This window comes from Antechinus flavipes, chromosome 2 (assembly GCF_016432865.1).
Source record: "Antechinus flavipes isolate AdamAnt ecotype Samford, QLD, Australia chromosome 2, AdamAnt_v2, whole genome shotgun sequence".
In the NCBI taxonomy this organism is placed as follows: Eukaryota; Metazoa; Chordata; class Mammalia; order Dasyuromorphia; family Dasyuridae; genus Antechinus; species Antechinus flavipes.
In genome coordinates, this window is record NC_067399.1 from 276,699,063 (window position 1) to 276,720,465 (window position 21,403).

The 21,403-nt window shown below is 36.6% G+C and overlaps 2 protein-coding genes across 5 annotated transcripts in view; one reads left to right on the forward strand and one right to left on the reverse strand.

Moving 5' to 3' along the window:
- The window catches only part of TUBGCP4 (tubulin gamma complex associated protein 4), a 37,175-nt gene extending 20,854 nt beyond the window's left edge, over nt 1–16,321 (forward strand). Inside the window, exons 14-17 of one of the 3 annotated variants that reach the window (XM_051977188.1) lie at nt 274–408; nt 1,556–1,672; nt 7,226–7,365; nt 14,991–16,321. In XM_051977188.1, coding sequence (XP_051833148.1) covers nt 274–408; nt 1,556–1,672; nt 7,226–7,365; nt 14,991–15,132 — 534 coding nt within the window. In that variant the 3' untranslated portion in view covers nt 15,133–16,321. Of the gene's footprint in view, nt 1–273; nt 409–1,555; nt 1,673–7,225; nt 7,366–7,944; nt 8,987–14,990 lie in introns of those variants that run through there. The other 2 variants (XM_051977186.1, XM_051977187.1) reach the window with 2 other exon arrangements.
- The window catches only part of TP53BP1 (tumor protein p53 binding protein 1), a 136,011-nt gene continuing 124,587 nt past the window's right edge, over nt 9,980–21,403 (reverse strand). The window contains exons 22-28 of one of the 2 annotated variants that reach the window (XM_051977182.1): nt 18,519–18,710; nt 17,945–18,163; nt 16,330–16,545; nt 12,966–13,060; nt 12,330–12,529; nt 10,768–10,913; nt 9,980–10,333 (exon numbers count right to left, since the gene is read on the reverse strand). In XM_051977182.1, coding sequence (XP_051833142.1) covers nt 10,146–10,333; nt 10,768–10,913; nt 12,330–12,529; nt 12,966–13,060; nt 16,330–16,545; nt 17,945–18,163; nt 18,519–18,710 — 1,256 coding nt within the window. In that variant the 3' untranslated portion in view covers nt 9,980–10,145. Of the gene's footprint in view, nt 10,334–10,767; nt 10,914–12,329; nt 12,530–12,965; nt 13,061–16,329; nt 16,546–17,875; nt 18,164–18,518; nt 18,711–21,403 lie in introns of both variants that reach the window. The other variant, XM_051977181.1, reaches the window with a different exon arrangement.

Below are 21,403 nucleotides of genomic sequence, written 5' to 3' on the forward strand. Positions count from 1 at the left end.
ACAAACTCTGGCATATTTTACCAGACTGAAATTTTTATGTGACAAACTATCAGTTGTCTAAGAACCAGCTTCACTAAATTAGGAGAAACTTAACATCAAAGTCATGCCAAATGATAAGGGCTTTTTTGGTCAGTCCAAAAGTACTTTTAGAAGAAAGTGGATGAGCTGGGAGGAGGGGAATTTTCTGTGTTTATTTTTCAGTTATCTGTCTCCCTCTATCCTAGAGTGATCGTGTCATCCAAAATGCTTTAATTACTTCTAATCCTTCTTTAGGTGGATGTGCTGGAGTCCCAATTCTCCCAGCTCCTCCATCAGATTAACTCCACTAGGGATTTTGAGAGCATCCAGTTGGCTCATGACCACTTTCTGAGCAACTTGCTGGCTCAGTCATTCATCTTGCTGAAACCTGTAAGTGGAACTAGTTTGATTTTCTAAAATTTTTATAGCATCAAATCTTCCCCTTCTTCAGATGTTGATTGAGTTGACAAGACAACAAACTTCCATTAAGCAAATCTTTATTCCCCATTTTTGTTGGTGTTTGGCAATATTTATAAAATATTTGTAAATAGAAGACAGAAAACACAGGTGATATGTATTTAAGTTTTTGAAATATATAGAGTCTCAAGAATAGTTTAAGACAAAAGAAATGGAAACTGCTTTACCTATAGCAGGAGGAATTTTAGTGAGTAAGCATGGTGATAAAAAGTAAGAATGAGTGAAATACTTCTTCCAATAAAGATGTCTGTGAACTAAAAGAGCTTTGAGAACCATTAGAATTGATCAGCCACCAGTCTTGTACTATGAGTTCAATTCTACCTTGGAGAGAGGATGATGGGATTACAACTTCATCAACAAACATTCTTTTAGCACCTTCTCCATTAAGGCCCTATTCTAGACACTCAGGATTCAGAGAGAAATAGCCCGGTTTTGCCTCTCAAGGAGTTTAAAATCTAATTGAGAATACAAATTATATACATATATACACACACATGTATATACATATGTGTATGTATATATATATATGTATATATATATATATATATATAACATAATACCTTGATTTGTTACTGTAGTGCCAAATAAATGGCATGACTTAAGTTAGAGCACTTAGTGTGGACAGAAATCATTGAGAAGTAGAGTGTAGTCAAGGAAAGTTTCGTGGAAGAAGTGGGATTTAAGCTACACCTTGAAAAAAGACTTAAAAAGTAGAAAAATAAGGAGAAGAAAAGAGTAGTGTATTTTGTACTTGCCATATAGGGAATATGGAATGAGTGAAGACATATCCATGGAATATCTGTGGTATGTTCAGGAAACAGTGAATAGAAACTGGGAAATAACGGTAAGGAGTTCTGTTTCAAACCTGCTAAATTTAAGAAAGCAAAGATCCAAATTGAAATGTATATTTCACAGTCGGAGATGTGAGCCAGGAGCTCAAGAAGAAAGGTAGGTCAAAATTGTAGTTGTATTCTTGGGAATAGAAAACTCAGAGTTCTGTAATCTATCATTCCCCATAACACGCCTATTTTCCTGCTTTTACTGTTGTTTTTAAATATAGGTATTCCACTGCCTGAATGAAATCCTAGATCTCTGTCATAGTTTCTGTTCACTGGTCAGTCAAAATCTGGGACCTCTAGATGAGCGTGGGGCTGCCCAGCTGAGTATCCTAGTGAAGGTAAGTCTTTCAGTCAAAAATAGATAGCTCTTCCAAAATAGCAATGGATAGGGACAGTCTTGCCAGCTAAGGGAGAGCTTCCATACTCAGTGGAATTTTTTTCAATTGTGCTTTTTTCAGTTAACCAAAATTGGCCTTCTTTCTCTCCCATTTTCCTCCACCAATGAAAAAGAAAGTAAAACAAAGCTGTTGTAACATATATATGTGTGTGTGTGTGTGTGTGTGTGTGTGTGTGTGTGTGTGTGTGTGTGTGTGTGTATATATATATAAAATAAATGTCAGAACAGAGAAAACTATAGATTGATGCCTAATGAAAATAATGCAAAAATTTTAAATAAAATATTTGCAAGTAAACTTCAGTAACATCACAAAGATCATACAGTATGACCAGGATGAATTTATAACAAGATGCAGGATTTGTTTGATATTAGTAAACTTATAAACATAATTGACCATGTTAATAGTAATGACAAAAATCATACCATTATATCAAAAGATTCAGAAAAGGCTTTTGACAAGCTACAACACCCATTTTTGTTGAAAAGACAAGGAACTAGCCCAGGAATAGATATATCCTTAATTTGATAAGTAGTAATTGTCTATAACCAAGAGTCAGCATCTTTGAATAAGATTAAAGATAAAGCAAGGATGTCAATTATCATCATCATGATTTGATATAATGTAATAAATGCTAGCTATAGCAATAAGACAAGAAAAAGAAAATGAGGGAATAAGTACAAATAGAGAAGAAACACAATTATCACTTTTTGCATATACTATAATGGTTTACATAGAAAGTTTTTAAGAACTAGCGGAAGAATTAATTCAAACAATTAGCAACTTCAACAAATTTACAAGATATAAAATAAACCCACAAAAATCATTAGTATTTCTGCATAATTACCAACAAAACTCAGCAGTAAAGAGAAATTCATTTGAAATAACTATAGAATGTGTAAAATATTTAAGAATCTACCCGCTGAGGTGCTCACAAGAGCTATATGAATACAACTACAGAATACTTTTCATATTAAGACAAATCTGAATAATTGGAGAATATTCATTGCCCATAGGTAGGCTCAGCCAACATAATAAAAATGATAGCACTGCTTAAATTAATTAATTTATTCAGTGCAGGATTACTTTATAGAGCTAAGAAAAATAATAACAAAATTTATCTGGAAGAATAAAAAGGGAAATGGTGAAAAAAAAAAGTAGAAAAGAAGCAGGCCTAAGTAGTAACCAGATTTTAAACTATACTACAAAACAGTAGTCATCAAAATGATTTGAGACTGGTTAAGAAATAGGTTAATCACTAGAACATATTAGACACATAATATACAAAAGCCAGTCAGCACAGTAGTCTAGTATTTGATAAATCTAAAGATCCTGGGTATTGGGATAAGAATTTGCTATTTAACAAAAACTTGGGAAAACCGGAAAGGAGTCTTATCAGAAACTAGTATCTGGTTTCAACATTTCACAATATATATATGCTACAATACTGACCAAATGGGTTTGTGTTTTAGACATAAGGGATAACATTATAAATAGATTTAAAAAACAGGGAAGAAATTAGCTGTTTTTGAGAGGGGAAAATTCATGCCCAAAGAATAGAGAGGACTATAGGACAATTTTGATTATGCACAAAATAGTGCATTTTTTAATAAAAGCAAAAATAGAAAAACACATTTGCAACAATTTTCTCTGACAAAGAACTTCCTTTCTAAAAAATCAAGAGAATGATTTCAGATTTCACAACTTGAGAACTTATTCTTGTGAAATCTGAAATCATTATATAATAATAATAATAGCTAGACCATTATGGAAAACAATTTGGAGCTGTACCCCGAAAGTTAGTAATTTTTTCCTAATCTTTCTCTTCCTTCTTTCATTCCTCACTAATATATTATACTCCCCTTCTCTTTCCATTCTTCTCTTAAAATCACCAAGATCTCAACAAAAACCCCAAGACTTCGCCAATTAGACTTCCTATGATTCCTGATGATAGGGTTCAAAAGGGATATATACATATATATTTATATGTATATAAAATCTCCCCATGTTTTTGTGTATAAGCAATTCCATTTGTTTAGTCTCTTATCATTGTGTTCATTTGGGTTTACCTTTTTAATTTTTCTTAACTCCTGTGTTTGAAATTCAAAGTTTCACCAAGTCCTATTATTTTCATTAGGAATGCTTTGAAGTCCTCTGTTTCATTAAAAATCCATTTTTACCTATTATACTTAGTTCTACTGATAAGTTATTTTTTGCTCTTACCCTAAGTCTTTGGCTTTCTAAAACATTGTATTCCAAGTGTCTACTTTTTTATAGAAGTGCCTTCTAAATCATGTATAATTCTGACTGTGATTTCTTGATACATAAAATTCTTTCTGGAAACTTGGAGTCTTTTTTCTTTAACCCAGAATCTCTGGATTTTGACTGTAATATTCCTGGGAGTTTTCATTTTGGGGTTTCTTTCTGGAGATCCATTGGTCAATTCTTTCTGTTTTTATTTTGCCTTCTAATTTTAAGAGATATGGGTAGTTTTCTTTTAAGAGTTCTTGAAATAAGATGTATAGATATACTCTTATTTTTGTTTGAGTTTCACATCAATTATTTTTACATTTTTTTCTCGATCTGTTTCTCAGTTCAGTTGTTTTTACTAGGAGATTTCTTGCATTCTCTTTTCCCTTTTTTTCAGTCTTTTAACTTTTTTTTTTTTTTTTTTGATGCCTCATAGAGTCATTGATTTTCAGGGAATTTATTACTTACTTAGATTTCCATAATAGTTGGAAGAATCCCACCATAAACTATTATGGTGACAGTTATCCTTCTGCAAATGTCGATTGGGCTGGAAACTGGCATCCTAGTTGAGGGGATTGGAGAGGCACTGAGCCAATTCATTACCACTTCTGAACTCGCTCCTCTCTGGTCAGGAATACCATCATCTCTAGTGCAGGTTCCTTTCTCATTCTGCCAAGGATCTCTGACCCCAAACTGGGTAGTGTGTGTGCCAAAAATGCCAGTTGACATCTATTCCTGCACCCTGCAGGCAGTGCCTTAATATGGATCCAGATTTCCTCTTGCCCTGGTGCATAGGCTCTTTCTGAGAGCAAAATCCTTTATGCCTGGGGTGCTCTGTGCCCAGCTTCATCTCTAGTGTTTACAGGCCTCTCCATCTGTCTCCTTAGGAGGACATGAAATGGATAAAGGAGTTACTGTTTATCCATCAAGTTCATTCTGCTGTGTTTTCTAGTTTGTCTGGAGTAATTTGGGGTGACAGCTTGTTGTACTGTTTCATGCTCTGCTGCCATTTTGGCTTCTTTTCGTAGACATCTTAAAATGCTACATGTCCAAAACTGAATTCATTAACTTTCCCCAAAAAAGCCTACCCCCTTCTGAACTTTTCTGTTAACTGTTGAAGATAACACCAGGCCTGGTGTCTCACCCTCAAATCCTCACTCTCTCTTATTCTCCATATGCACTCTTTCCACATCAGAACATATCACATATGTTTCTCTTCATGCTCTGATACCAGCCCTTTTCATCTCATTCGTCTTCTACTGAAATAGCCTGCTTAGTTGATCTCCTTGCCTCTAGTTTTTCCACATTCCAGTCTATCTTCCATTATCTCTCAAATCCATCTTTTTAAAAGTGCAAATCTGAGCATATCATCTTCCTACACAATAAATGTCAGTGGCTCCCTCTCACCCCCGGAATCAAATATAAAATCCTGTTTGCCACTCAAATCCCTTCAGAACCTCGCCTCCTCCTATCTTTACAGTCCTTTATCCCTTACTCTCCAGTGACATTGGCCTCCTTCCCACAAGATAGTTCATCTCCCACATGCAGATATTTTCACTGTCCCCTTGTATTTGGAATTCTCTCATCTCCATCACTTGGCTTCAAGATTCAGCTAAAATCCTACCTTCTACAGGAAACCTGTCTTGATCCTCCCCTTAATTGTGGTGCCTCCTCCTGTTGGTTATTTCAGATTTATCATATGTCCAGCTTGTTTGTAAATAGTTGTTTACATGTTGTCTCCCCTAAAAAACTTTGAATTTGAAAACAAGGACTGTTTTTTGCCTTTCTTTGTGTCTTCAGTGCTTAGTATGCTGCCATATATATAACAGATGTTTAATACTTATTACTTATTCACTAAATGACATTGCATTCTGGTTCCAAGAGATGTGGGCAGTTTTCTTGACATTGTTTTAATATTTTTTGTGTCATGAAGTCATCTTTTATTTAGTCCATTCTAATTTTTAGGAAGTCCATTGCTTGGGTAAGATTTTCTACCTCTTGTTCCAGGTTATTGATTCTCTTTCTAATTCTGCGTTCCATCCAGTTCTTTTCCTCTAATGCTTTAATTTCATGTGTAAAAAAAAACAAAACAGTTTTGCAAATGTGCAAGTTTCTTTTGTATTACTATGCATTTTTGTAATAGGCTTGGGAGTATTTTTCAGGTTGGGTAGGGAGGAGAATGTGAGAATTTGGAACTAAAAACAAGTCTCTGAATTTTGAAAACAAACTTGCATCTTCCTTTCTCAAAATTCTAGCTGGATCTCTTATTCAAGCTGTATTTTTCTTTAAGACCTTTGCTTGTAGGTGTTTTGGTGTTACTCTTTTCTTCTGAGTTGTGGCTTGTTTCACCAATAATAACTTTTTATGGTGTGGTTCTTTTTTGTTTGTTTTTCATTCTTTCAACTTACTTATTGACTTACATAAAGGCCAGACTTTGCACTTTTGAAGGGAATATCTAGGCAATATTTGTGTCCTCTTATCTATTGATGCTGCTTTCTTGGGGCATTGTTATGTTATTCCAGGAGCTCAGGGAGCTCAGGCTGGACACTTGCAAGCTTTCAGTGTTCCCAAAAAGGTGTGATCCAAGATGAAATCTGAATACTTGTCCCAATGATTAGAGCTCTGCAAGATCCTGGCCTTGTTTTAGGTCTAAGCAACACAATTGTAGATTTGCCTGTCATTGGAGTTCCAGTGAACTGCTGCTTGCCACTATCAGCCCACCGGAAAGCTCTGCAGATTCAGGCAAAACAAAGAATTCCCTTTGGTCTAGAATTCCTGCCGTGATTATTATCCTGCCAGCTTCAGCCTGGGCTTAATCTGAAATGGAAATCCCTTCTTTCTCTTGCCCTCAGCTTCACTCCCAGAGCTCAGAGCCACATAACTGTTGCTTCTCAACTCGTTGCTTGCTCCATGTATTTATCAGAACCTGGCAACCACTCCTTCCCCTTTAATACTAGTCTTTCTGGGTGGGTATAGGATCCTTCCTTCATCCTTCTGGATCTGTGACCCAGCATTGGGTAGTGAGTGACAGAGCAGTCAGTTGGCATTCGCTACTGTTCCCTACACAAGGGCAGATCCTTTTGTGCTGCATCTGGGACCCCTTCTTGTTCTAGTGTTCAGTCAGTCCCTTAAAGGCATTTCCTATGAAATTCCCCATCTTCCCCAGATTACTGCAGCTATAGGTAAATGAAGGATTGGGTTTTGTGGGGAGCTCACTTCAATCACTATGACTTCTTTTTCCTACAGGGTTTTAGCCGACAGTCTTCACTCCTCTTTAAGATCCTTTCCAGTGTCCGGAATCATCAGATAAACTCAGACTTGGCTCAACTACTGCTACGACTGGACTACAACAAGTATTATACTCAAGCTGGTGGGACTCTGGGCAGGTAGGAACAAGTGGCATTCCACTCGTGAGATTCAGTAGAATCAGAGACTGCACTGGAGGGGTCTGCTGAGGTCTTCTATTCCAGCCTCTTCATTTTACAATGAGGGAATAGAGATCCAGCATTTCAGATTGCCCAGTCACATACATGATACTGTTAGGATTTGAACTCAGGTCCTCTGACTCCACATCTAGAAGACTCTCTTCTGCTGTGCCATGCTGCCTCATGTAAAATATCAAGTTTTTTTTATATGGAAAAGTCTGTTTGGTAGGAGTTTTTTTCCTACTTATAATGTGGATCTGTCAATGAGAGTATAGTAGAAATCTATCATTATAAGGGAAAAAAGACTTATTTGGTCTTATTTCTTCCAAGCCTCCTCCAATAGATCTTTTGGTGATGTTAATAGAAGACCGATTAGGTATTCTTTTAATTTAATTTTTTTGCTGAGGCAGTTGGGGTTAAGTGACTTGCCTAGGGTCACATAGCCAAGAAGTGTTTTAAGTATCTGAGGCCAAATTTGAACTCAGATCCTCCTGATTTCAGGGCTGGTGCTCTATCTAGGGGTCTTTTTTTCTTTTGCAGTTTTGGGGTATAATCCTGTTGCTGAGCTGAAGTTGCATTCAAGAACTGAATTCAGAACTATGTTGCATGCAGTTTTCATCCCTCCAGCATGATGATCTTGTCCATTGATGAGGGTTCATGGAAACATTCTCTTCTACTTGTATAACTAAGAAATTCTTTATCTCCTCTTCAAGAATGGCTACAGTTTAATTCACTCCTTTTGTCATGGAGTCATTAACTTTGTACTAAGGACATCATTTGTCATTTTTAAAATGTTAAGCTTCATACACATCCAAACAAAAGCAAATTTTCTTCTGGCCGCTAGAAGAGTTTATTAATCTTCCTTTTAGGAGTTTGGTGGTACAGCATGACTTAGTTAATAGTCAGCTGACCATGACTGAACATGTAGCAGTTCTACTATAGATATATTTTGAACAATCATTGTAATGTATCAGAAATAGAAATCTGCCTGACACACAAATTTGGAAAGGGGATTATTTTTGCACATATAAAATTTAATTTGTAGTCAATTCTTCCTTATTCAGAGTTTTTCCACCATCCTTGAAGAAACTAAATATCTTAATCTGTGAATCAAAAGGAATTTGTCAACAAGTCCCAACTATCTCAGCTTAAACTTTGACTAAGTTGGCTGGGTCAATAGTAAAGGATTTAAGATGCATGGAGGGTTTGGGGACAGAAAAAAAAATCCCATGAAAAAATTTTAGCCCTAAAAGGGTATTAATATTTTAAATCACAAATGCCACACCCACCTAACTATATTAGTATTACTACTAAAGTAAAAGCATTCAACAATTATTTGGGGGGGGAGACAGGGAAGGGGTAGAGAAGAGCAGTATCCAGTAGGGGAGACCCCCCCTCCCCCATTCAGATTTGCAACCAATCTTTAGTATATTAGTCTTAGAGAAACCTGGGCCACCCAAGAAGTTAAGTGACTTGCCCACATTTCTGGAAACAATGTATGTGGCAGGTAGAGCTTAAACCTAACTCTTTAGAAGTTTTATAACACCATAAGAATAAATATTTATTAACTCCTTACTACTAACCACTGTACTGGTTTTTGTGTATAGCATATAAAAAACCTTACTTGATCTTTGTCCCTAGAAAATTTACCTAGATCCTAGTGCCATCACTTGATGTTCTAATATTCTCTTATATTCTCTTTAGTTAACTAGTCATTTAGTAGGGACTTTCCAATGTTGTATCCTAGAAAACAAGAGCAAAGAGGAGATATTCAAATATCTCCTAAAGATGGATGGAGGTAGTCTTTCCCACTACTACAGACTACAAAGGGACTAACTGGTTTCTGGAAGTAAGGGTCTTGGCTACAGTAGCAATTAAGTATGACTTTTTGAAGTCTTGAAAATTTCTAAATGTTCAGGTAGCTACTTCATTTTATGTGTCCTCAGAATTTTTGACTCCCTCAGCCCAGTCCTAGACTCTACCATTTCCACAGAACAGCTTTACCCACACATCAAAGGAAATCAAGCCTTTCAGTGCAGTTGGATCTTAGCTCCTAAATAAATTTCATAACTTCATATTTTAGAAAGTATATATATAACTTACCAATCATATGCTCACTGGAAAGAAATACATTAAGGCAAAGAATATTCTCCATTTATCTTTGGAATGTCTTGGTACAAAATTAACTAGAAAAAACAAATGGTCAGCACTAAACCTCCTAATCACCAAATAGCAAATTTGAAAGCCCATCCCCCTTATCTCCAAGACCAGATGCCTCTATTCCAAAAAGATGATGAAGCTTCTGCTTAAAAGTCATATAGCTGGGGTTCTTAAAATCTTTTTCTTGACACGGACCCCTTTGGCAGTCTGGTGAAGTCTGTGGACCCCTCCTCGGAATTGTTTTTTAATTCATAAAATACATAGGATTACAAAGGAAATCAATTATATTAAAAATACATTTATCAAAATATTTTTTAAAAAAAAGTGGCTAAAGAACCTCTGCCCTAGAGGCAATGTTCTTCCATTCCTTCCTTCCAAGAAAAACTCAGAAAAAAAGGATAAAGAAATCAGTTACTACAACCAAAGAGATTCAACATTTATTTTATCATAAAAGTCCAGCAAAGAAAACTATATACAATGATCCATGCATGAAGTCCAGTTACACACAAGACACATTTAAAACCTGGTTAAAACACAGTCTTCACAATAGCAGGAAATGAAATTGATGGGGTTGAGCATCTTTAGTTAGCGACATAATCATGTTTATATTTTGGATGCTGCTTGAATCCAACTCTCTCCCCAGCAATGAGGCACTGGATAACCCACTCTTGTGACACCACAGGCAGCTGTAATGCTTCTGCACACTTCAGCACCGAAGAAGGACATGAGGGGTCTGTTACTACAACATCAAATACCCCCAAAGCAACATCTGAAAGAATCAGCAGAAAACAGATTTTAAAAGTCTTCTGTTATGAGGGAAGCTGTGTCCTTTAGTCAACCCATTCCACTCTGCCCAAACTAGAGATTTGTTCTATCCAGCAAATCTCTATTTGAACTAGGACTTTGTAGTAAAAGGATATATAACATGATGAATGTCCCCCTGCATGAGTTTAGGGAAAGATTTAGACATATCACTGGAATCAAGCAGAAGCTAAGAGCAGCCCTGTGCTTGTCTTGTGTTTGGCTCCCCTCATCAAGTTCCTTCTTGTCTTCTCTCAGAGGGATATGGGCAGGGTCAACCAGTCAGGACAGGGACTTTAACCAAAGACCCCCAGTTATAAAAACTGGCTAGATTATATGGGCAGGAGGAATAATGCACTCCCTGGGGAAACGGGGGCTTCTTAACATCCTTTCCATAGGTACCTTTGTTCTGGGCAACTGAGTGGTGCTGCTTCACTGAGGCTGCTCCCCCAGTCATGAGGATCTCAGACCAAAGTTCCAGGAAGTTTTGCTGCTGGTCGGATACTAAAAGGACCTTCAAATTATGGAAAGGATTTTCACGGGGGTGCCTACAAAAAAGGGAACAGAATCAGAGTTGGAAAAGAGCAAATGCCTTTCAAAGGGGCAACAAGTTGGGTCCAAACCCACAGTATAGCTTTAAACTTTCCCTAAAGGTTTTTGATAAATATTTGAATGTTTTAAATTTAGAGTAAGCTTTCTGAAGGAGCACACTCTTACATCTTCACAATTTCTGTGAATAAAGATTTCAAAACTCCTCAACTCTTTGGCCTAAGTCTGGAAAAAGTGACAGACTTGTCCCTTTCACTGCTTACAATCATTTCAGGTCTAACTGGTCATTAGAGTCAGGATCATATAAGAACATGTTGCCAAGCCTCAGCCCTGGATCATTCTCACTTTTCCACCACTTTACTCCTGCACAAGTGCTGCAGAACAAAGGTAGAGAAAATTGCAGTCTATTCTGACTGGTCCACTACTAATTTAGCTTGCACAACTTCAACTGGGCCCTTACTATTGCTAAACAATTCTACACTTTCTTTATCGACTCATTCTCCACAGTGGCTCTTCCAAACCTTTTTAATCCCTCCTAAGACATCCCTGGGCTCTCCTCCCACTTTCCCCCTTTAAATGAGAACCTTGCCTCATTCTATAGAAAAAAATGAGGTAATTCCTGAACTCCCTCAGGTATCTTCTATTACAGTATCTTCATCACTCCTATTTCATGAAGAGGAGACTCACTTCTTATCAAAGCTAATCTCTATGGTAGTTCAAAAAATTCCATGCCATTGCCTCCAAAAGACTGCTCCATCTATGATTCCTACTCTCTAACTTTTGAGCATGCTCTTTGTCTCCTAGCTTCTTTTCTACTGCCTATAAACATGTCCATCCATGTTCTCCAAAATGAAAGAACCTATATTTGATGCTTCTCTCTCTTAAATCAGTCTCTATCTTTTCTGCTCTTTAAGACTAAACTTGAAAAGGTTATCTAAAATAGATACCTTTACCTTTCTCTGTTCTTACTCTCTTCTCAAGCCCCTGCGACCTGGTTTCCAACCTCATCATTCCACTGAAAGTGCTCTCTCTCCAGTTACCAATGATCTCCTGATTGCCAAATCCAATGGCCTTATCTCGATCCTCATTCTCTTTGACCTCACTCTCCTTGGCCCTTTCTTTTCTTCTGATTCTCCTACAGCTGTCTCAGAGTCCAGGTCATGCCCTCTAATGACAGATGTCCCATAGAGTTATCTGCTGCACCCTGTTCTTTTCTCCATTCTACTTCCCTTGATAACCCCAATCCTCAAAGATTTAGCTCTCCTCTATGGAGGAGGCCCTGAATAAATGCTTACTGACTGATTGATAGCCCTTTCCCACCCAAAGCTTATTATCATTTCACATAGTAGGTTCTCACTTTTACATTTGCTATTATGTTATCCTACTGAATTAAAAATGAATTCCAGGGTCCTTACCATTCTAGTATCCTCTGTTCCTGGAGACTATACCCAGCTGGCAGCAAGTAATTTCGATAGTTCTGGAGCTGGTTAGCATGGCAGCTATCATGGACCCAGACATGAGACACACAAGGGATCCCACTGGCAAGGCACAAGAAGTACTTCCGAGTCCGACAGTGCTGATCCGCAATCAGAAGACACTGATAGGCCACATTACACTGGGAAGGAAGAAATTCAGCCAATATATGCAATAATTTTGTTCTAAGATAGTCCTTAAAAGGTAGTCTCAATAAGTTGAGAAAGATAAAGCCCTTCAAACAGCAACAAATGACTTATCCTATCTAGTTGCCAAAAAGCTTCATATTCCTAATTCATTCAACTCACCAGCCTTCAGGATGCCCCAATTCACTAACAGAAATTTCTATATAATACCAGTTAATAAGCTAAGAATCAGAAATGTGGAATGGAAATTTCTTTCAAATTCAAATCTCCATCTTTTTTTCGTTCCCAGCAATAGCATTCCCTCTATTCTAAGCCCAAACTCTGCTTACTCCCCCAATATTTTCCCCAGCATCTTGATCCCTTTCTCCCAGGAAGTGAATAGGTCCTCACACCATTACCATTTTAGGGAGCTAAACAAGAAGAAATACTTACCTGGGCTTCATTGAAGTCTTCAAGAATGTAGCCAGCTCCTGCTCGGAGCTGAGACTCTGTATACTGCTTGTTGTAAGGGGGAGTTTCCAAAAATTCTACATCAAGTAAGAATAACCAATAAAATCCAGTTAGTCACACACAAAAAAAGACTTCTCCTTTGTACTCTTATACTTTATACTTGGCTTCCTACTACCCACTCTCCCACTCCTCAACTGTCTCCAAAGCCAGTTCAAGGGCCTCCCCATGGATCATAATTGTTGAAAGGTAAAAAAGGCTGCTAGAAGAAAGGGTGGTGGTATAGTTGAGGAAAGGAGATAGGATGATAAAGCTGGAAGAAACATCAAGAGTCCTCCCAGTCAGGAGGCCTGAATCTAAACCATGGCTACTTAAAGGGATTGAAATCCCACAACTTCCCAGAATAGTCTGTTCCAATGGTTAATAACCCTTACCGTCAGGAAGTTCTTCCTTATGTCTAACCTAAATCTCTCCTGCTGCAAACTAAGCCCATTTCCTCTAGTTCTGTCCTCTGTGGAGATGAAGAATAGCTGATCAGCACTCTCTTTATATAAACCTTCAAATTCCCCCTCATTCACATTCTTTTCCCCATTTACACTAAAACTTCAATATACCAAAATGTTTTGGGGGAGGCAAGGGTGTAAAAAGGGAGATGAGATATTCCAGTTTAATATTGTAGTTTCTGTGGATTATCCAGAAAAATTTTCTTTCAGTTTTCATTTTTTAAAAAAATCTATGTCCTGGTCTTAGTAGAAGATAATAAAATATAATTTGTTATTTGATAAATCAGATTGTATTACAGTGCCTTAAGATGAAACCTAAATATTAAGATTATCATATAATCTTGAAGCTGCTGTAGAATATGACAGTCATTAATACTGGGTTATATCCTCAAAGCTTTTTGTTGTTGTTTTTAAATGAAATCCTTAATCAGAGTTTTTTTTTTTCTTTTGAATCACTTACTCCTCTCTCTGATATAAATGGAGTATAAAGATGACAAATGAAAGAAAAAATTCTGGTTAAGGCTTTTAGCCAACTGGATTCTGATTAATTGAAGTTTTAATGTAAAAAAATAACCCCAATCCAGTGCATGATTTTCTATTTTTTAACCCTTCACCCTTCCCATCAAAGATTTCCAGAAATAATCCCCTTATCCTACAATAATAGCTCATATGTACGTATATAATGCTTTAAAGTTTATAAAGCAACTTCCTCACAACCATTGTAAAGTATACAGTGAAGAATTTTATCCTCATCTTAGAGAAGAAACTAAAGTACAAATGTTAAGTTACTTGCCTAAGTACAAATATTAAGTTACTTGCCTAAGGTCACATAACTAATAAGTAAAAGAGCTAAAATTTGAACCCAGGTGACCTACAGCTGGGTATATATCATTCTCTCCTATGTTAAATATAAAACAGCACTCCAGAAAATAAGGGATGCAGGCCCTGCTTTCTGTACTACACCTCATACACTTAAGGAACTCCTGAGCCTGAATTTAAACTAACACCCCAACCTAATTATACTTTTCTCAAAAATCCCATGTGCTATCTATTCCTCTCTGTTAAGACTCTAGCTATTCTATATCCCTCTTAAATAAACATCAAAATTGAACATGTTATATAAAAGTTTGACCCAACACTAAGGGGAAAAAAAAGATTACTTTCATCTGTCAAAATACTGTATCATCATGCTGACAATATTCCATGATGAAAATTCACATTCATCTTGTAAATACATTAGTAATTTTAATTTTTTTTCTATTTTTTCTTAGGCTTGCCTAATTTTGTGCCTACTTAGATTTTAACTCCCAAATGTATTATGTTATATACTTCTCTAATTTGTCCCAGTTATTCTGGATTCATTGTCTATATTTGAAGATATAATTTACTCTACCTAATGGGGTACAACCAAAAACTGAATGGGCTCTTAACAGCCCTAAAACTAACTACTCTGAAACATCATCTCATATAAATTCCCAGGATGATTTCATGTCCCTTCCTTTCTCAGAGTCCAGTTACTTGGGAATCAATGCCGCTACATGATTACAGTGCATGAAAATGAGGACGATGAAATGGGAACTTTTGTCATCAAAATTCTTAAGGGGATGAGAGTAAAGTTGGCAAAAAAGAAGAAAGGAGAAAGAATATGAATGAGAACAAGATCTGGCAATATTGGGAAGACAAAAAAAAAAATGGGGCCCCAAATGTCAATGTCCCCTTTTCAGAACACAAATTACCTACAGAATATCAAATTAAAATATACAAACGACTTAAAAGTCTGTTAACAAACTATATCCCTGGCTTCAAATGGACTTCTATTTAATTAGAAGGACAAACCCATTTACTTCCTGACCTTTATATGAGCCTCTGCCCTATTCATTCTCCAAGTTATAAAACGCAGCACTAAATATCAAACAATGAATCACAGTATCTTTTCTGCTAATATGATTCCCTTTAGACAACCTAGAGATCTCCAGCAAATCCTACTCTCCTTTAAATTTTTCCCATTTCTTTGAATATTGAGAGCTTATCTAGGTCCTATTGGAAAATCCAAATTTTGGCTAACATCCAACTAATTCTAACATTGTACAGGGAAGTTTGGCTAATGTTAAATATTCAATAAATTTTTTTTCATTAATTAGGTTCAGAGACACATCACTGAAGTGCTAACATATTTGTTGGTTATTAATGGTGCTATTTCTTAACGCTACTACCATATACAGTTTGCTCTTCCAAGAAATCAGAAATCTAGAGTGTTCAAAACATCACATTGAACAAAAATTTGTACCTTAATCATAATGGAGAGATTAATTTATTTTTGCCAGTGTTCATATTTAAGTTCATACTTGCCTTGTTTCCCTCTTAAGAGTCTTTAAGACTCAAGGCTTTCTCGAGGAATGGAACAAATCTTTCTCATAACTAACTCCCCATGATGTTGTTATAACTGTACATTTAATTTGTGGAGAGAAGATGAAAACTGCTTACTGAAAGTAATTGCTTAAAGTACTCAACAGAAGTACTCAACCTGCTATATAACCACATACCCACCCTTCCAAAGTCCTCAGAAAGTCAAAGTCACCTTTATTTCTTTCCACCAGTTTTGCTATATTTTTTCCTTGAAACTTTGGCTAGGAAAAATGTCAGAATATTTAGAAAGAGGCAAATTTTCTTTTCTCCATTCCTTAATTAAGGGTCAATTTTCATTTGTTTTAAAGCCTCTATATATGACAAAAGGAACCAACCACAGGTCTTATAAAGAGGTAGAGTAGTTAGAAAGAATATGATAGAAGTGTGAAGCTCTGTAAGAAACTCCGAATTTCCCTGAGAAATGAGGACAGTGATCTCACCTTCCTCTTCTTCACTGCTCCCAGTAGGACCATCTGGTAATTTAGAGCGGCTGGCTAGCTTGTCATTGGCTGTGGCCATGGTGAGGAGAAAAGCATAGCCCAGAAACAAAGTCTTGTTGTGAGGCAAAGGTCCCCTCTGATCTTCCAAAGCTATTGGCTCTCCAGCACCATCTCCACCTTCACATGGACTCACAAACTCTCCTACTCCTACAGTACCTGGAGAAGAACAAAAACAACATTATTATAGAGAACTTTTACTTTGTACCAGAGCCAAGGAACCTAAGAATGTAGTGTTCTACATATAGTAGACACTTATAAATGTTTGTTAAATTGAATATGTCCTACCTGCCTGAGTACGAAGTAGTATACAAAATTCCACTCTATTTTGTTTAGTTCTGAGCAGACAACCATGTTACATGAGCAAAAAACAAAAACAAAAACAACTATGTAGACTGAACATACATGAAGAATTTATTTTTAACTTAAAAACCATAAGAAAATCAGTGACACAATGATATACATAAAATAAAAAAAATCTTTCAGTACACAAAATAAAATTTTTACACAGCTAAACCAAATTTTTATCAGACTAACTAGTCAAAGATTTATGGCCATTAAAACTCTCCTCTTCCTGCCCTTCTTCCCCCAACTCCAACTGTCTGTCAATTCCCTCCTTCCTACCCTAGAAGATCATGTTGGTTCCAAATTTCAGTGTTTATTTGGTTACTGTTTCCAGTACCTGAGAAGTAAGTGAACTTTTAACTATAGGTTTATGATACATTCAGATTTGTTTGATCCCTCCTTTGTTAAATTTTCCAAAATTTAAAGAAAATGGGTTTGTCACAATGTGTCAGAAAAATTGACTGTAGGAACTCATATGAAGACTAAGAAAACAGGCAACTTTTTCCCCAGATAAAGAGCTAGAAAGAAGCTTGCTTCTAGAGACATTTTGATACCCTACATGAAAATACAAGTTTGAACACAAAAATAGTCACCCTTTTAAAAAAAAATTAATAATGTAGTTTAATCAAACTGATTTTCTAACTCCCAGAACCAAAGAAATAAGAAGTAATTAGAAGTAAAGAGATCAAAGCAATCACTGGAACATGGAATACTGGAATCAGTAAAAGCCATATGAGGTGCCATAAGGAAAAGGTTTTAGACAGTCAATGAGATAATGACCTTCCAGATTTTGAAGGCAAATGAGACATGAAAAAGCACATGTACCATAGGAAAGTAACAACAACAAACTTCATCTTCTAAATTTTGTCCAGAGTCAACTCTGATAACTTTTTCTGTCCCACCTTCCCCCCAATTACCCTCATCACAAAACTTATTTAATATTTCAGATATTATCTCCATTCTCTTTATCTTACTCTGCCTGGGATATTGAGATGAGAGGTTAGGAAAGGAATAGATTAACTCCTCAATGAGTTGGAATGCCTTAAAATAGGAGGCATTCCTGTATTTTATGCCCTGTATATATGAATACAGCACATATCAGAAGGCCACATAATTACACTACCTTTTATAATACTTTCATTACCTTTTGCCAAGGGTCCTACCCTCTGCATGCCATGAAGGTATCTGGAGGAATCTGAGGAAGAGGATTTACCAGGTTTTATTGTGGTAGACTTGCGGCCTCGCTTGGCAGGAGATCGATCTTCTTCAGAGCATATCAGTTTTCTCTTGCCAGAGAGAAGTCCCATGGAAACTCGGGGACTTTCAAGGGCTTTACGTGGAGGAGTGGCGGTGGCACTGCTGCTGGAGGTAGTGGGAGTGCCTGGGGAATTGAGATTACTTCGTCGTTTCCGCTTACCCTCCACCAGATTATCTATAGCCAAATAAGACAGAAAATAATTAGTTCTCTGAGGTCCTGCATGCTTCCCTCACACCTTCCACTGCAGCATAAAGTACATTCTAGGAACATTCCATCTTCAGTTTCACACCTCCATCATTGAAGATTTGTTTTCTCTCTTGTTGAGCCAAGGAGGCAAAAAGAAGCATAAGGATTTATTAAAAAATCTTGGGAGAGGAACAGCAATCTCCATCTGATCAGTTATAAGTAGGGATGACAGCAACAAAGTTGATGAAGTTTTGCTCAAACTCTTCCCCCAAACTGTCTTTTAATACAGGCTTACAATTATAAGACCTCTTGTAATTAGTTGCATGAAGAAAATAGGTCTTACCTAAGCTTATGTCTGCTGCTTTGGTGAGGGGTGTTACTGGTTCATATGGACCAAGGCCATATTGCTCCCTCAGTTTGTTTCCTTGTTCCAAAGACAGGATAACTGCCATTCGCTTGTACCATTTCCTTTGGCCTTCTTTTTCAATACTGTAGTATAATTCCCCAGATTCTTTTCTGTGTCCTTTTACCACACCTGGCAAAAAAAGACAATAAAGGGAAGCTGTGGCCAATAATGTCACTCCATATAATCCAATTCTGGTTCTCACTCTGTGCTCTGCCCCATGAGCCCAAACTACATGGTACAGACACCATCCCACTGAGATATGACTAACAATTGCTGTCACAACTAGTGACATACCAACCCAAACATATTCAACTATTACACTGGGGTTGGAATAAGGAAGGTTCTGGGGTGCCAGAAAGAAGACCCTGGTATGAGAGCTATTAAAAAGTTATTTTCCAAATTAAGTACTACTACTTTTTGATGGTTCTAATAGTTCTCTCAAAGTTATGATGTACTGCATACAGTAGTTCTTTTCAATTTTGTTTCTTTGGGAAGTAGTGATAATTCTTACATTCAAGTATGGAGCATATGGGCATCTTAAGAAACTAGAGAAGAATCAGAAAAGGGGGAGCAAAGACAAAATAGTATGAGGCTGAAATATGTCCTCCTTACCTCCTCATCTCTCACTATTCTTAGTATCATTACTCTAATTCTAACCCAATTTCTAATGATAACTTCTTAGAATAAAGAATACACAATGATATGAATAGAAATTGGGGTAGAATTTAAGAGACTTGGGCTCGATAATTTTGATTCTAATCTTGATTCTATCACAACCTACCTTTGTGAAACCCTGAGCACTCCCCATGCTTGTAACAATTCTCAGCTTATCAAAAAGCCAATAATTATATGCCAAACTTGCTGAGTTGCTATGATACTAAAAAGTTAATTGGAGAAGATAGTTTTTAAAAAGAGAACCTTTATACCACTTTATCCTCAAACCTATAATCAGGATGACACATTTTGTTCTATTATATTCTACCAGCCTGTGTTAGATTATAAAACTGGAAAAATATTATCTCTAACATACAAGGAACTTACTTTCAGAAATCTATATCACAGCCTTGAGATAAATATCAAAAAGAATAGGAAAAAGAAAGTAAGACTAAGTTCTGCCCTTTGTCATAAATTATTTTACAATACTTTTTGAATACCATCAAACTATAGTATTCAGCAACAGAAATCACAGGACTCAAATGAAACACAAGAAAGCCAAAAATTAATCAATCAAGTTAAAAGCTACAAAAATACTTAATAGTATTTAAAACAAATCACTGGTACTTTTAGAATTATATTATTTTCTCCAGGATTCAGTTTGGTAACAACAGCATCTATGTCCTTGAGGGTCAAATAACTAAATGTGGACTGTCATGAGCTGTTTTCTCACATAAAACAAAGTTTCAGAATTTGGTACATATGTATTTGGTCTATATTGGAACAAAAATTGTTACATATTTTGGATCAACTTTTTGGAATTTGTTTCATATATTCATAGTTTTATGTATTCCTTCAGTCACAAGACAAAAAAAATGGAACTCTTACTAGAGTCTACATCATCTCTCTAAACAGCCTTGCCAACAAGAACTCTTAAGATAAGCAAGCCTATTCCAAGCTAAAAAGGGTGAGCAATAAAAACTCAAAAGAAAAGATTCCTAATCATAAAAGAATTCTGTCTGGGTTCTCAGAAAAATAATTTTCTCCTCATTACCTAAGAGAAAAGAAAAACTGAGAAAGGCAAACTGTTTCTAAGTGACAAACTGAACAATGATGGGTTTACGCCAAGTTAATCCATAAAAGGGAACAATGAAATACACAGAACAGAAAAGATCCCCACTGCCCACCCCCCGAAAAGTTAGATCCTAGAGAGGAGAAGAAATGAGGACAGAAAGTCAGTTCCTCAAACCAGGGAAGCCTGGGTGTGTGCACTGTTGAATACATGTGAACATATATATAAATACAACTTTTTCCCATCTGCAATTAATTGGTTTGTTTCAGCTGTAGTCATCTCTCTGGTCTCATTAAGACAATAAATCAAAAAGTAGATGATTCACCTGTCAGACTGGCTAGAATGACAGGGAAAGATAATGTGGAATGTTGGAGGGGATGTGGGAAAACAGGGACACTGATACATTGTTGGTGGAATTGTGAATAGATCCAACCATTCTGGAGAGCAATTTGGAACTATGCTCAAAAAGTTATCAAACTGTGTATCCCCTTTGATCCAGCAGTGTTTCTACTGGGCTTATATCCCAAAGAGATCTTAAAGAAGGAAAAGGGATCTGTACTTGCATGAATGTTTGTGGCAGCCCTGTTTGTAGTGGCCAGAAACTGGAAACTGAGTGGTTGCCCATCAATTGGAGAATGGTTGAATAAATTGTGGTATATGAATATTATGGAATATTATTGTTCTGTAAGAAATGACCAACAGGATGATTTCAGAAAGGCCTGGCGAGACTTACACGAACTGATGCTGAGTGAAACAAGCAGGGCCGGGAGATCATTATATACTTCAACAATAATACTATATGATGATCAATTCTGATGGACATGGTCCTCTTCAACAATGAGATGAACCAAATCAGTTCCAATGGAGCAGTAATGAACTGAACCAGCTACACCCAGCTAAAGAACTCTGGGAGAAGACTAAGAACCATTACGTTGAATTCCCAATCCCTATATTTTTGCCTGACTGCATTTTGGATTTCCTTCACAGGCTAATTGTACACTATTTCAGAGTCCGATTCTTTTTGTACAGCAAAATAACGGTTTGGTCATGTATACTTTTTGTGTATCTAATTTATACTTTAATATATTTAACATCT